The sequence below is a fragment of the Peromyscus maniculatus genome, chromosome 10, assembly GCF_049852395.1.
Source record: "Peromyscus maniculatus bairdii isolate BWxNUB_F1_BW_parent chromosome 10, HU_Pman_BW_mat_3.1, whole genome shotgun sequence".
NCBI lineage: Eukaryota > Metazoa > Chordata > Mammalia > Rodentia > Cricetidae > Peromyscus > Peromyscus maniculatus.
In genome coordinates this window covers 82,962,508-82,979,015 of record NC_134861.1, presented here as the reverse complement: position 1 = coordinate 82,979,015, position 16,508 = coordinate 82,962,508, and the positions used below count along the sequence as shown (strand labels likewise).

Here is a 16,508-nt window from a genome sequence, read left to right as displayed (position 1 = left end):
CTCTGGGAATCTGAAATCCGGCACCGTATGTGATGACAAACACTTGAAACTCTGTGCTATTGCTTCTAGCCCCCTTGTCCTTTTCATATTTTTATTGTGAGAAGGTTTAACTAAGTTGACCAGGCTGGCCTTGAACTCTCTATAGCTGTGGCAGCACTTGAGCTTGTGATCCACCTGCTTCAGCCTCCTTATTACCTGGGAATTCAGGCTGTGCTACCAGGATAGAGTTAAGATAGTTTAACCACAGCTAGTTATGACTTCTGTCCACTTAGAGTTTTCTTTGTCTTACTATGACTTGCATCAGATGGCATTGGTGTGGTCATAGGTATTTTTTGGATGTGCCTAAGGAAAATTAAATTGGGGATACATATAGTTTAGGCTTAGTGGAGTATATTTCTGTGGTTTGTGAATAGTTATTTCTGGTTGTTACATTCAGAAATGGCTTCTAGGATGCTTCAGTTGTTACTCGGTATTTTTGCGCATCAAGTACTGAGACCTTCCAAGTGAAAGGCCAAAGTTGGTGTCTCTGTGTGACTGGGTTTGATGGTGCTTGGCAAAAGTAGGCATTTATGTCATTAACAGAAGGGAAATGAATGCCTAAACATTTGAAACCAGAGACTAGTTTTTACTTCAGATGGTAAAATTGGTGACGCAGGTTTCAATTTTCACTGATTCCTCATTTATCAGGGAAAGTCATTCCACTCAGCAGTATATTTGACATGCAGCATTTATAATTAAGTTTATTACAATTTTTAATTTTGGGGTGGAGATTGAATGAAATTGATTTTTATCAGAATTACTGTGTTTTAGTAAAACAAACAGTGGGAATTTCTATATGTGAAGATAAAAATATGTAACCTGAAGAGGAAGGATAAAGGTAAACAGATGTGGCACTGCTCAAAGTTGTTCTCCATATTTGATCTGAGGATCACTGGAAGGTCTCTGTGATCCTTTGGATGTATTGGCAAAGTAAATCTATTTTTGTAATAACATTCAAGTGTTATTTTACTTTTTAATTCTACCTGTCTGAATCTTACACTGTGAGAAATTTCCAACATTCAGTGCAGAAGCAGATGAAAGAATCATAACATCTTTTGATATGTCAAACATGAGGAGATTTCAAGACTAAAAGCATTCTTCTTGCTGATTTTTTAAGAAGGTTAGACTATAAAAAATAATTCATATACATGTTTGAGATTCTGTAGATATGAAATGCTGATGAGAAATCTTTAATCACTGAAGGACTTGGGATGGAATAAATTTCATGATGCTTATTTAGGTCTGTTGTATACTGATGGGACCAGATATACATCCTCAGAAAAGCTATTAGCTTGATCCATGGAGGGTAGGGGTGAAGCAGTTACTTCACTTTATATTGTTTGACTATTAAATAAAACTCAGGAGTCAGATATTGGGATAAAAACCTGATTGATTAGAGAAGCATTGGAGAAACAACCAGTGACCTCCTCTCTCTCTCTCCTTCCTCAATCCAAAAAACCAAAAATCTTTCTAAATCCCTCCCTATTACTTCCTGTGTCTCTATGTCCTGGGTCCTCGAGAACCGCTGTGGCTAACTCTGGTCAGCTAGTAGCTAGCTCCACCCTCTGATTCAAAGTAAAGTTTATTGACAGTCTTGGAAATGTCGGAGTGTGATCAAAATATCCCACAACATGGGAGGGGGGAGCTTAATTCCAACCCGGATGAATGCAATTGTCGGAGTTATACATTTAACTAGATTAAATTCTGTCATAGGTGGCTAGGACAAGAGTCTCCCACTGGTCTGATCGGGTGATTGCTTTTGTATCAGTGCTGTTCCCTGCTCTCAGCCATTCCGTGTTAAACGCCAATGCCGCCATCCTACAGCTTTGACTCTTAGCGGCTCATGTGCCGGCCCCAGTTTGTTTCTGTTGTTTGCAGGAAATTATCATAAACAGTTTGCTGATTGAAAATTAAATTTCTTTCTTCTGGAAGCATGTTGTAAGGTGGTTGTGGATAGGCCAGAGTTTATCCCCACATCACAGACTGTCTTCTCCCTTGGTGGAAACACTTCCCATGTCTAAAGGAAGACTTAGGCTTAAAGTCATGAAGACGTGCTGAGGTATTGCAGTTTCTGAAGGCATCCAACTTTCTTCCATCCCCAAATGAGAAAAAAGTCAGTTTTCAAAATATATTTTAATATACACATCTTTCAGATTTGAAGTAGCACACAAAGTATTTCAAAGACAAATTGATCTATTTAATGATTTTTTTTTGAACTTGGCATTCTCTTCATTGAATATATCTTCTGAAATTTCAAGCAAAGTCTCAGATAAACTAAGAATTTCTACCTCCTAAGACCTTTCACTGTGTCTCAGTCTTTTCTGTCATGCGACTAATGAAGATGATTCACATATAACCTCCAAATGTGATGTGCTTTAGCCAAGGAGATCTGAAGCATCTTACTGAGTTCCTAGAAGAAACAAAGTGATTTTAGATGCAGGTAAAAGCATACTGTGCTTACACACGATGGAGGGAATGAGTGTGTACCCACTATGTTAATTTTAGACCATAACCAGTGGCTCCTTGCAATATTATGGTTAAGAAATTCTAGGGCTCATTCCAAGTTGGTTACAGACCCCATGTGCATGCATGTGTGTGTGTGTGTGTGTGTGTGTGTGTGTGTGTGTGTGTATAAGATTTATGTGTTGTGGAAGTTAGCAATTGACTGTCTTCTTCTAGGGTTGATACCGTTGCATTGGTAGCCTAGTAAACTATTCCTTCCTGTGTCATGATGTCCGTGAAGAAAAGAAGGCTCCTTGCCTCTACTGAGGTCTGTTTTTGTCAGTGCAAAGGCAAAGAACTCCTCTCTGCCACTCTGCAGATGACCTTCCTGGTGACGAGCATGGTGTAAGCTGGGACAACTTACTATTCGGTGGGTCTAGAGTGGTTCCCTCCGTGGTGTGTGTGCCCCTTCTCATGCCTGCAGGGGTGCTGGTTTCATAGTCGTCGTCATCTGTGACACCGGGAGTTGTGACTTGGCTCTGGGTGGTTCCCTGTACAGCGGGGCTTGCTCCTGCCTGTCTCGTAGGAAGGACTCCGGTTTGCGCATCTGGTTTAGCCCCTGTCTGACTGGAGGGCAGAATGCCTCCGGGAAACAAGGGGTGGTGGATAAGGAGGCCTGTGAAGATCTGTGAGGCTAATGGCTAGAATAGGGAAGGAAACAGAAAAAGAAAAAAAAAAAAAGAACTCATTTAAACAAGGTTAACTAATCTTTTTTTTTCTTCTGAGGACAGCAGGGTGGGATAGGAGCGGCAGAAGGGAGAGAGGCTAAAGTCAGAGAAAAACACAAAGACCCGACATTCACCAGAAATGGGCCCTTGTCAGGGCCAAGTCTGTTGCTGGTTTTAGTGCTGGGCTTTTCACTGGCCTCTTTTTCCTCAAAAAGGGGACTAGAAAAGCAAGCCAGTCATAATGTAAGGACGGCTGGAAGTTATGAGGCATGTCTGGAAACAGTGCCAAGGTCGAAAATCTACAAAACATTGATAAGCTCTATCTGTCCTTGACCTAAAATACAATCTTTTTTGGCCTGTAAAAAATTGAGACTACGAGTTAATGGGAAACTTAATGCAAGTTGATTAACCAGACAGTGCCTTCCTGGCTTGAATCCCTTTAAGCTTCCTTTAGCATACTTCTCAACGGCATCGCTGTATTCTGTCGGAGTAGTTCTCTCAGCACTTGAGCTGCCTGTGTAGTTTCTGAGATTACTGAAGGAACACCCCGTTTTCAGAGGCTTCCATGGTTAGATCCTGGCAATCTGAATTTAAGCTAGTTCTCAAAGTCATCCGGAGGTGATCTCAATGGCAGGACCGTAGGTAGGTAGGGAAGCATTGTCTCAGATTTAAGAGATCCTGAAGGCAGAGCCAGATCCCTGCTGGGTGAGACAGGCAGATTACAACATAGAAGATTTCATGAGGATCATGGCATGTGGTTTTGAAATATGGAAATTATGATTAACAGAAAAGATCATAAATTATCAGACCACATTCCATATAAGAGTAAGTATTATATTGTGAAATCACGCGTGCATTTTAGGCTGTATGAAAATATCATTATTACCATGGGTTGAAAACTACTAATACAAATGGATACATGCTGTGGATCTAGAGCTGATTTTTTTTCCTCTGAGACAGCTTATTTAAGCTTGCTGAGCCTCAGTTTATCTGCACAATTCTGTCATGGGTATGTCTTTCGTAGAGTGTGGGCTAAAACGAGACACTTAAGGTGCTTGTTAGGTGAGAATGTCCAACAGCAGGAAGATGTGAATGTTCATGTGTCAGTGCTGGCAGAGCAGAGGGTGATCCGTGACTGGATTATTATTTAGGGTGGTATAGCAAATATAATAATACCCTTTTCATAATATAAAAACCATTTTAAAACTGTTTTCTATATACTACCTCAATCACTTACTTCTGTTGTCATGTTTAGTAGTCCAAATAGATGCCTCAAACATGGCGTGTGCATAAGTGCATAGTAATTATGAGTGATGGTAATAATAAGAATTTTAATTTTTATTCTTCAGTTATTTGTGTTTATAGGGAAGAATGCATTCATCACTCCAGAATATAGAAAAAAATCTCATAAAATGGAAGGTACAACAGATTTAATCTCTCCTGAGAGTCAATATTTATATCACTCTGCTTCTACATCTGTAGAATAGTGTGTAATCTTCAATATAAAGTTTAAGTCAATCAAAATAAAGTTTGTAAGTGTTCAGTTCCCCCCTGCCCCTGGATTCCAACTGAGTCTGACAGCAATAGATAGAAAGATGATGTGAAGTTGAAGAGTGGAAAGTGGTAGGATCGAGATGGCAGAAGTCTTTAGCTGAGGAAGAATAATCAAACTCAAGGAGCTATGAAAACGCACAGCTCGTTATAGGGGAATGTTGGGGAGGGGATGTGAGTCAAAGAACCGGAAGGGCAGAGGACACTGGGAGAAGTGAGAGGGATTTAATTGGTAGTGACTTAAAAGATTTTCTTTTTACCAGTTCCTCTGAGCTTAGGAGAGCACCCTAAAAGCAAAATGACAAACAGAAGCAATTAGAGAAGTTTCAGTATATTCAATGCAGCGTATATAACTCAAAAACTTCAAATACTTTTAAGTATTATAAAGAAATTAAATGGTCTGATATCTGCATCACAAAACTCATGTCAGCAGGTGATTTAGACTGCTCATTTTTATTATTGAATAATGTGATTTACCTTTGAAAACTATACATAAACATATACATATATATTATTAGGTGATAGATATACATTGGAAAGAAGAGCCTGGAGAATACAGAAAGCAACAGAAAAAAAATAATCCTATGATTTATATAATGGTCTTTCCAGGTGCTTTCTACAAATTTATTCTTCATGTAATAGAAACTGTCATTTATATAGTTTTTTCACCTTTCTTTTTCTCTTAGTATTTCATAACAACCCCTTAGCTGTGTTACTGCCAAAATGTGATAAATGTAATTTTAAATGGCTATGTAGTATTTATTTATGGTTATGTTGTAGTTCATTGAATTTTTCTTTTTTGGTTTGGTCTTAAATTTAAGGTTTGGCTATATTTTTATACACCACAAATATTACTTAAGGAGTAGGTGGTATCTAAATCTTTGCTGCACTTCAGAATTTCTTTTCTTGAGATGTAGTCTCAAGATGTGGATAAAAAGACAGTAGGAGTGGGTGGGTGTAGTGAGAGACACACTCCTATAATCCCAGTACACAGAGGTTGAGGCAAGAGGATCGCAAATTCAAGGACATCCTAATAAGCTACACAGATGCCTGTTTAAATACAAAGGATTGATAGTGATTTCATACTAATATGTGCCTCTGATTTTAGGAATGGAGTTGCCACCCGATGCTTATGCTGGTACTGATTTTGGTCTTTAACAGTGAGCTCAAGAGTAACTTTTGTAAAAACAAATAGGAAGAGAAGAAAGAAAAAAGGGGTTGAGGATTTTGGCATAAACACACATGGCTAAAATAGATTTAAATTTAAAAAATAAATCCCCTGCATCATGGGTCATCATATTAATCCCATTAAGTTATTTCTTTCTTGACAGTGAAGTTTAGGAGATGACTGGTTGCTTCATTTACTGAGGGTGTGGCTAGAGGAGTAACCATATATCACTCATTTTCAGAGTGGATATAATGATGATATCTACAAGAGATTATGTCACTGTTGACTGAAATGGTACCGTGAAGAACTCAGAACTGCACCTGCCAGCCAGCCAGCCAGGGCTAGGTAAGTGTTATATCTTGCTGTTATCAGTGCTCACACAGTGTAAAGTGAATTAGAATCTTGGTGCCTGATTGGTGAATTGAGACAAGAGACAAAAGCGTTCTGCACACGTGCAATTGAAAAAACACAGTCTGTTTAACAATAGTCTTACCTGAGCTCCAAGTGGTGCCACAATGATGGGTAACATCTGAAAAATAAAGGGACAAAAAAAAATCACTGTTAAAGTAGAGTACTGGGAGGTGGACTATGGGTTACAGTAACCCACAGCCACAGTCGAGATCTTTAAGGTGGGTGAGAAGTAACTAACTGCTAACTGGGTTATGAGTTGCTGGCTGAAATGGATGAGTTGGCATGCTGTTGTATTCTCTACTACTCAAAAAAAAAAAAGCCTAAGTGTTATAAAAAAGAAGTCTTAAAATTTTATTTTTATTTCCATAGAACACCCATAGTGTCAGGAAAAATCATAAAATTGACTTTTAACTTGGTATGTACCACCCTGAGAGATTTGAATGTGACGGACTCCCCATCTTACCATTCCCCTGTTCAGTTGTCACAGCAGTGCCTGCCACACCAACAGTGACAAGCACACATCTCCCTATGATAGTCAGCTTCTTGTCTCCTGACAGCAAATATAACAGCAGCTAAAGCAGCATGGAACAAACCCAACCAACTGTCAGAGTGGGCGACGCAGGGATAGGATTTTGAAGAAAACCAAATTAAAATCTCTCTTCAAATGGAAAAGTGGAGCGGAAGGAAGAAAAATTGATAAATAAGAAGGGGAACCGCATGGGTGCATAAATGAAAATGATAAGGAGGCATAACTTAATTAATTGTTCAGCAGTGTAACTGAAGAAAATACGTCGTCCTAGTTACTGATTGGAAGCTGTCTGAAGTAATGACCGTGAACACGCATGTATTCGCTGTGCGGCACGAACTGTTCTACACACTTATCCTTCTAATCTTTGTAAATAGTTAGAGGAAGCCTCTCCTTTAAGGCCTGTTTTAACTTTGAGGAAAGTGAGTCCCACCAGGTTAAAATTACTTGCCCACACCATGCAGGCTGTGTTCACAGAGAGTTGCGATTTGACTAGGTTTGTGGTTCTGTAATCCTTTTTTCCCCCAAGTTTGGCCTTTGGTAGAACAGGTGACAGACATAGGTATGTATCATAGACAGTGATCCGATTTTATATTGCTTTCCAAACGTTTATGCTTATGCCCATAACTTAGTACTTCTGTCATCAACTTTGGCCAGAGAAACAACAACTACTTCTCCTCCTCCTCCTCCTCCTCCTCCTCCTCCTCCTCCTCCTCCTCCTCCTCCTCCTCCTCCTCCTCCTCCTTCTTGGCAATAGTTATGGCAGGGACTTATAACTGATCAAAGTGCTGAGAATAAAAAGACCACGGACTGCTTAGCCCTAAGTGGGACTTGTGTCCCACCCTTTCGAAGGCTCAGAGGAAAGCATAGACATGTGACAGATAGAAGGGACAGGGCTCTGTGCAGTGCTGTCATGTGGGCAGGACAGGGCTGTCACACTCTTGAACTCTCAGCAGCTGTGAGTACCTGCACAAGCCCTGCCTAAGATTGGACCTGCCAGCACTCTGTCATGGACAGGGGAGGGATCCGTGAGACCCTGCCCCTCCCTGAGGATATTTGCTGGGGTGGCAGAGAGACATCTTCTTCAGTCAGATGGCCACGGGTAAGTCGCCCACGTTCCTATAACTGCTACCTCACCTATGCTTCTGTACATTAACCTAATTAAGCTCAGTGGTTCACATGCGCGCACACACACGCGCAAAAATGTGAAAGAAGAAGGAGACGAGATGGAAAGAGGAAGGCCAGTCAGTGGTAGGAGGGTGAGGAGAGGGACATATAAAGTAATGGGAAGTAATTATGATCAAAATACTTCATTCGCATGTATAAGATTGTCATAATGGGGCCCATTATTATGTATAATAAATGCCTACAAAGTACTTCCAAAAAGTTATCCACTCTACATAGGAAGAGGCAGGTTGGAGGGACTGAAGCTAGGCCTGGGGGAAAGCCAAGGGGACCCTTTGTGATAGCCTGGCCCAGAGGCACTGAAGCATCCCCAGAGAAAATGAGGACTCTGTGACTTAACATTCCTGCATGCTGAGGAATGTGCAATGTCAGATCTTCTAAGCCTTTTATAACATGCCCAGGAATGCTTCTGACTCTGGAGAATAAGATGCTGTGTTGAATCTGTTTCTTTTAAAGTACTTTAATTTTTAAATCACCATCCTATGTGATCTAATAGATGCCAGCATGACATTTGACCAAGTGGTTCTCCTCCCCATTTCTCCAGTGCCCCACGGTAGCCTCCCAGCCCCCATACTCTGTTCCTTCATATTTTCATGCTAGGGTGGGGTAGCAACTGAGACTGAAGCTGGACAGTCTGTATATGAATACACCAGCATCATGTATTAAGGAAGCTCACATTTCATTTGCCTGTTTCTTTGGTTCTTTTCAGAGGGCAAAATCTATTCTCAAGATTTTTATTATCAAAACATGTATGTGTCTTTGTTTCCAAAAAGTCCAAGAGTGAGTTCCAAAGAAACATTCCTCAATATAGCAATAGATCTAGTTATAGGATGTTATAATAACATGAGTTTAGAAGCCAAAAATTTGAAAAATAACCCCTGATTTTCTACAATAAGGAATTATGTATATAGCAACATATTATGCAGTTATTAAAAATAACATTGTGAGTGTATTAAGGTGTGGAAACAATTCATGCCATTTTCTATTCATAGAACAAACACCTGCAAATCATCTGCATATAGTTTCTAAGAACCTTGAAAAAGGCTCTTGGATCCCTGAAGCGTCAACTGAGAGAAAATGCCCTCAGAGTTCAGGAAGCCCTTCCCTCAGTTTACCTGGGGCTGCAGCTGCTGTGGTCTGTTCAGCGGCCCTAGGGGAAAAGGAAACGTCTGTGTGCCATGTGCCGGTCCAGTGGCGGGGTTGAGCTGTGGGGCATCAAAGAAGATTTTCATTATATTTCTTTCAGTTTGAACATCTAGGACCTCAACATATGTTTACTAAAGGTAAAAAATACTTTTCTAGGAAGGATTTCTTATGTAAGTTTGTAGTATTTTATTGTGTGTGTAATTAATCACAGAGATGAAATTTAGGTATTTCTTTAGTTTCTTAGCACAACAAGGTCCATTACAAAGATATTGCAAAGATTTGTTTTTATTTTTAATTATGTGCATGCATGTGTCAGAAAGTGTGTGTGTGTGTGTGTGTGTGTGTGTGTGTGTGTGTGTGTGTGTGTGTGTGTAAGTGCGGGTGCCTAAGTAGGACAGAAGAGGGCAATGAGCCTCCTGGAGCTGGAGTTATAGGAAGCTGTGAGCTGATCTACGGGGGTGCAGGGAAGCATGTCTCAGGTCTTCTCCAAAAGCAGTGCAGAGACTTCCACACGGCTGCAAGTCCTCTACAAGTGCTCTTACCACTGAGCCATCTCTCAAACCCCTACATTAAACTGAAAAGCGAAAGATTTAGTGTGTATGTGCTCATGCCACGGCATGTGTTTGCGGAGGTCAGGGGACAGCTTTGTAGTGTTTTTTCCTTCTCCCTTATGTGGTGTCTGGGCTTCGAACTCGGGTTGTCAGGCCTTTCTGACAAGTGCTTTTACACACTGAGCCTTCTTGTCTCTGTTTCCTTGGGAGTTAAATTTTTTCTTTGGCATATCTGAGATAATTCAGGTAATTTACCCCCTTCTGTCTACAGTAATGGTTATTGGACATTTTCTGATTGCTTTTTTTCCCTTAATAAATGAATTGTTTCACAGGTATATCCAGACAAAATTGTGAGACACAATATAATGAGTCTGGAGCATGGGTTAATAGTATCTTTAAGTCTGAACACTGGGAAGAACCATGAGGGAAACATTTTTCCTCCCCAGACAGATGGCTCTTTACGGATGTCTATGAGCAGAGTGAAGATCTTACTGTCTTATGGTTACTCCAGAGGGTCACAGTACCAATCGGAGTGTTTATGTGGAATGCGGATATAATAGGGACATTATGGAGGGTCTGGTGCAGAAACTGGGGCAGGATCCTAGAGGAGAGGTATCAGGATCCGGGGATTGCAGATGAGAACGAGGTCAGTGCTATAGAGACCTGTGAGGAAAACTTTCCAGGAATGGGGCCGCATCCGACTCTCTGACCACCCTCTGGCTCCTCCTGCAGCCCGCGCTGAGTGAGTGTGTGTGCATGTGCACTTGTGGATAGACTATGTTAAACAAAAGGGAGTGAGGCGATGTAAAAGAGTACTTACCAATTGCAGGTCTGACCCCAGGGTGAGCAGCTGTGCTAGCGGTATTAGACTTATGGAAGGAAAGACCTGCGGGCCATCAGAACTGGGCATTAGACAAGAGATTTTCTGTTTCTACTGCAATGCCAATGGTAGACAGTCTCAGGTAGTTTGTACTGCTCGCGAAGGTATATATTCACCATCAAAATCAACAAGGGCAAAGGTGCAAGCTCTCTCACTACCCTCAAATTGACTGTGTGAGGCCTCTTTGTCCCCTGTGTGGTTCTGGTGGCCTAGCAGTACGGCAAGATAATGATATTTATCAGGTGACTTATTTATAATTATTATTTACTTATAATACTTTTGTCTTAGTACTTAATTTTGCACATCCAATTTTATGTTCTTTTCCCTAAAGAATGTCTCTAATAGCATAAGCTACAGGTTCTATAAGGAGTTAGATTGATTTAACTTGAAGGATCTACAGTGTCCAATAGCTACCTACAGTGTCCAATTGCTTGGACTTCTAACACTTTTGACTAATACTACAGAGTCTAGATGAAGGCAAGGCAGGGTCCTTTACAGGCGAGTAAGAGTTGGAGGGGTAGAGGACATAGGAGCTAAAAGAGAATGCAATTGTCAAGGTTATTTAAATATGTCTTGAAAAAAATAGGTTTTACCACAACTTATCAGCTCATTGGTTGTGATGAAACTTAGGAAAACCGTGAGAGGGCATGGGGAGGTTCGGGGGGGGGGGGAGGGGGAGTAGAGGGCATGGGGAGGTGGGGGGGGTAGAGGGCATGGGGAGGTGGGGGAGGTAGAGGGCATGGGGAGGTCCTGGGGGTAAAGCATTTGCTATGCAAACATGAGGCCCTGAGTTCAGATCCCCAGCACTCATGTTCAAAGCCACACGTGTAATTCCAGTGCTGGAGGTGGGAAGGGGGAATCCCAGGGCTTTGCCAGCCTGCCAGCTTAGTCAGTATAGGAGGACAGCGGTAGAGAAAGGACAGCTGATGTCAGCCTCTGATCTCCACACGTGTGTACACATGCACAGCACACACACGCACACACACATTCACACACATTCACACACACGCACACACACATGCATACACATACAACATATACGTGCATGCACACACATGCATACACGTGCGCACACACCACACACACGTGCACACACATGCATACACACACCACACACACACACACACGTGCACACACATGCATACACACACCACACACACACACACACACACGTGCGCACACACACATGCACACATAGACACACACATGCACGCACAGGACACACTGTGGGAGGGAATTAGGGGGAGGGGAGAAAAAGATTGAGAGAGCCATGAGAAAAGCTGTAGTTATTTTTCTACACACCTCTTAATCTGTCATTTTTCTGCAAACCACACGGAATGCCACAGAATCTCAAGGTCATAGCTTTGTAAATAGGTGATGCCATCCACTTTTCAAAGCTTTCTAGATCTAGTTTAGGTTTCTAGATTAAAACAAATTCCCGCTCATCTAATTCATATAAAAGGAAAAAGAATGAGGCAGATTTGCTTTCTTCATTTAAATGTCAAAGCAAGTACTATGGCTTTCTTTTCTTACTTCTTCCAAAGGAAAAGCATGAGGCACGGAACTGAAAATCTTGATTTTTAAGAATTTGCCAGTCTCACGGGGCTTCCCCTCCCGGTCTGTAAATCCCTGCTGCTGCTGGGCGCTTACCTGGTTTGCTTGCTCTTGGGTCAGTCGTGTTCCCTGATCTGGAGATGTCGTTGGAGGAAATCCCAGAGTGGGGCGAATCTGCTTCTGTGAATATAAGTATTTGATAAAGCAGGAGGGACGCATTTGAGGTTTCGGATCCTTTTAGATCAGGAAGGTAACAGGTTGTCCCCTAAACAACGATATTCATTTAAACTCCATGTCTTTTGGAGCAGTTTTAAGTCCTCAAGACATTTTAAGCTTGGCTGGATTTAGAGTCGGGGACTGGGAAAATGCCAGGTCAAAGGGTGAGGCAGGCATGGGGGATTCCAGCGCTTGTCTCCAGCTCTCATTTATTTACAGCAACCGTTCTCTCCTCTGCTAAGATTTGTGTTATCTCTGAGTCATAGTTCTGTGCACATCTGCTTTTATTTTTCTTGCAATATTTGAATTAAACTACAAGTTTTTGAACCTTCCCACATTTGCCTTGCATGTGACATGCCAATCTTGCAATGGAAATTCAGTCTCTTTCCTGGCTAGAATATTTACTTTGTATTAGAACTCGTCAAACTGAAGGGTGAAAATGACCTTGCCATACAGACGGTCTAGTTGTTTGGCTTTGTTTATATTTTGTAGGTGAGAGAAGACCTGTGCAAGGTCACCTGGTGATGTCAGAGTCAGTACTGGGACCACTGCAGCAACTCTAGTTCTGAATACAAAAAACCCTCCCCTGGGGTCTAACCCCAGAATGCTTTTGTTGCTGGATGCATCCCTGAGGGCAGGAAGGGTGGTCTTCTAGTGATGCCAACTCTTGGGCCATTTTTTTTTTTTTTTTTTTGCCTTGCTTCACAGACTAAGTTTGCACTGAGAACTTCTTAATAATGCGTTGGTCATTCATATTTTGTTTCACCCTCTCTATTCATTTTTTTTTCCTCTAAGCAATGATTTGGTATGTGTAGCCACTGTGAGTTCCAGGGGAATCGTGCTCCCTATTTTGTTCTCACCACTGCATTTTTAGCACCCAGGCCACGCCTGCCATCTGGAACATTTCCAACTAGTCTGTTGATTGTGCAGGAGAGCACAGGAGGCCAGAAGAACTCGAGGGCTTCTTCCTTCCTTCATAGTAAACCTATTGCATTTTCCCTGTGTATCTTAAACATCTTGATCAAGAGAAATCTATGTAGAGATCAAATAGCCCATCTCTATGTCTATAAAATAACGCAGGACAACTGAAGTAAGGATGAAATACCAGTCCCCACCCCCCATTTAAAAAGATCTGTTATATGTCAACATGTTTTGTAATGATACGTGTTAAGTAAAAACTGTTCACCATTTTATAATGTGTGTCACATAATTTTATATCTAAGAGTTTATCCAATTTAGATGCTTTGTGTATCAAGTAGAAAAATCAGAAAGTATTGTCTACCCTTTTAGTCATGAACAAATAACTAGTCACCAAGAAAATCTTAATTTTGTTTTGGAAAATAAAATAGTTACTTACTCTGTCAACTCTATTACTTTACCCAAACAATTGAAAATTTTCTATGACAAAGTGGATGCATTTAAAAATGCAAAACACTGAAATTTGCATGAACAACTTATTAGTTTACCATCTTTTGCTTTGGAAAATAAAATCAGGAAACCTAAATGGGTCACAGAACAGAGTGGTTTTGTTGAAAAGCAGGAAGAGATAAAATGTCTGTAAATGAGACATGGCTGAGGCTGGTCAGTACATAAAGTAAATACATTGCACTTACTGGTAATGACTGAGTTGATCCTAGAAGACAAAACAGTAGAATCGTAGTCTTCATGTTTCGATTTGCTACCTATAAGAACAAAATTGTGTTACTCTTTCACTTTTTTTTTTTTACCCTTTGAGAGAAGATGACGCTTAAAAATGATCATTCTACTTGCAATCTGGTCAAGTAATGTTACCTTTGTGCTACCAGGCAAAATGATATTCAAAATCCAGATGACTTCTCCACTTTACTCTGGTGCAAAATTTGTCTTTTGCTGATTTGTGTTTGTAGAAGGAATTTAAGCTCAACTACAGAAGACAGGCAACCTGAAAGACCAATCAGGGCGAAACTGTCTGTGAAATCATTTGGTTTCATTTCCCAACACTTCATTAGGTGGGTTATTAGCTGCAGACATTATATTACCCAACGTCTATGGTTTGACTGGAGGGTATTTTAGGGAGACATGCCTGTATAATTTTAAAAACTGCAGACAACAACAATAAAAAAGACAGTTGTCTTCACTTCCAACTCTTTTGCAAAATATTTTGTGAATTTACTGGTTTTATCAGATAAGAGTGAGCAAATACCTCAAACACCAAAATATGGAGTTCTCTCTATACTTTACAAAAAGTCTATTATATATATATTTCTTTATAACCTAACTTATTTCCTTGATTAATAATGAACTTTGTGTGTCAGTGCACATAGATCAATTTTGTTTATTTAATGTTTAAATTGTATTACACTTTCTTCTTGATGTATAGATAATCTGTTATCATTTTATGTTTTTAAAATTATAAGCATATTACAACAAACATCTTCATAACATATTTCTTACATAGGTAGCAGTATTTCTGTAGATGTTACTGCTAGGAATATTGAAAAAGACACAAACATCTACAATTTCAATGAATATGGCAATATTGCCTCTAAGAATGGTTGAAAAATTTGCATGATTTCAAATAATGAAAAAGATGATGTGTTATTAGCCAAAGACAGGAATCTGCTGAGGTTTCTGTCACAAGATGTACAGTTCACACCTACCCACAGACTTCCAGGGCTTGGTCTTCAGACCAGGCCAGGGCCACTCACTATTATCTGAAATGAAATCAAGGATGAATCTGTCTGTTGGAGTTTCGTACTGAAGACCATGTGACATCCAGCGTCATCTTTTCTTCAGCATGGACTGTCTATTGATGGAAAATTGGCTGAGGTGAGGAGTCGTTTGCCTCAGTTTTCCTCCAACAACTCTACTCATTTACTGATGACTGTCAGATAATCTGTTAGGAATGGAGGAACATTGTATTAGTGGCTAACAGTAATAACGTGTGTGGTAAGTGTAACAACAGAAGTGTGCAAAGTGCGAAGAAAAGCTTTTGATGGGGGGGGGGCAGGGAAGGCTTTATGGAGGAGATCACCCTGGAGGTGAGTTTTGAAGGATAGAAAGAAATTTATTAAAAAGTAAGGAGAGGGTGGGGAGATGGTGCCTGCCTTGTAAGTATGAGGACTTGAGTTTGAGTTTGGATCACCGGCACTCACATACACGCTGGGCACAGCCGCTTTTGTCTGTACCCCATAGGCTGTTGGGGCAGATCCCTGGAGCTTGTTAACCTACAGTCTAGCCAGTTGGTCAGCTCCAGGTTCAGTGCGAAATCCTGTCTTGAAAGGTAAGGTGGAGTGTGATGGAGAATGACATCCTACACTGACTTCTGACCTTCACATGAATGTACACACACACACACACACACACACACACACACACACACACACACACACATGCATATCCACATATACATCTGCACACCCCATATGAACACAGACATAGACACACACATGTACACATGTGCGCAAACGGAGAGAGATCAAATAAATCAGGTGGATTTGGAGAATAAATATGATGAACAAGGCAAGACATAGTAGGAAAAAAGTTAATACTGAGAGGACTAATGGAACATACATGCTTCAGGATTTGAAGGGAAGCAATTATTCGTGTGTGTGTGTGTGTGTGTGTGTGTGTGTGTGTGTGTGTATGCCTCTGTGCACTTCCTGCCAGTGTACAGTCTGATGAGCCATTTGACTGGCCCTTGAAGAAACTTCTTGGTTCTTATGTCCTTTCCCAGGCAAGTTCATATTATTGTTTTTGGATAAATTTATTTATATAAAACATCTAAAAATTGTGTATTTTGCCTGTATGTTTGTGTGCCATTGTGTATGCTGGTTCCAGCAGAGGCCAGAAGAGGGAATTGGATTCCTTGGAACTAGATTTATATATGATTGTGAAGTACCGTGTGTGTTGGGAATTGAACTTGGGTTTTCTGGAAGAGAAGTTAGTGCCCTTAATCACTGAGCCAACTCTTCAGCCCTAGTTAATTAATTTTCCTAACACACCACTTAACATATCACTCTGTATCCACCAATACTGCTTCAGTATCTGGATATAAAAATCCATCTTCCTTATGGAGCTTACATTTATTGGTAGGAGCACTAGACTTTCAAGCAGCTTCATAGTATGTGAT

The 16,508-nt window shown here is 40.7% G+C and overlaps 1 protein-coding gene across 1 annotated transcript; it reads right to left on the bottom strand.

The window, feature by feature from the left end:
* Nucleotides 1–2,162: 2,162 nt before the first annotated feature.
* On the bottom strand, nt 2,163–14,275 carry Amtn (amelotin). The gene is made up of 9 exons (XM_016009896.3): nt 14,189–14,275; nt 14,011–14,079; nt 12,278–12,361; nt 10,568–10,633; nt 9,166–9,255; nt 6,422–6,457; nt 5,021–5,047; nt 2,906–3,182; nt 2,163–2,449 (listed from the first exon to the last, which is right to left on the bottom strand). The coding sequence occupies exons 2-9, from the start codon at nt 14,062–14,064 to the stop codon at nt 2,439–2,441; spliced, it is 645 nt and encodes a 214-aa protein (XP_015865382.3). The 5' UTR covers nt 14,065–14,079; nt 14,189–14,275; the 3' UTR covers nt 2,163–2,438.
* Between the last annotated feature and the right edge of the window lie 2,233 nt (nt 14,276–16,508).

What these genes read in the sequence shown, in the direction of transcription:
- Amtn (XM_016009896.3), bottom strand. Translation starts at nt 14,064, where the DNA reads ATGAAGACTACGATTCTACTGTTTTGTCTTCTAGGATCAACTCAGTCA. An exon ending in TGGCACCACTTGGAGCTCAG is followed by an intron (nt 5,048 to 6,421) that starts GTAAGACTATTG and finishes TTTTGCTTTTAG; the next exon opens with GGTGCTCTCCTAAGCTCAGA. An exon ending in TCCTAAGCTCAGAGGAACTG is followed by an intron (nt 3,183 to 5,020) that starts GTAAAAAGAAAA and finishes TCCCTATTCTAG; the next exon opens with CCATTAGCCTCACAGATCTT.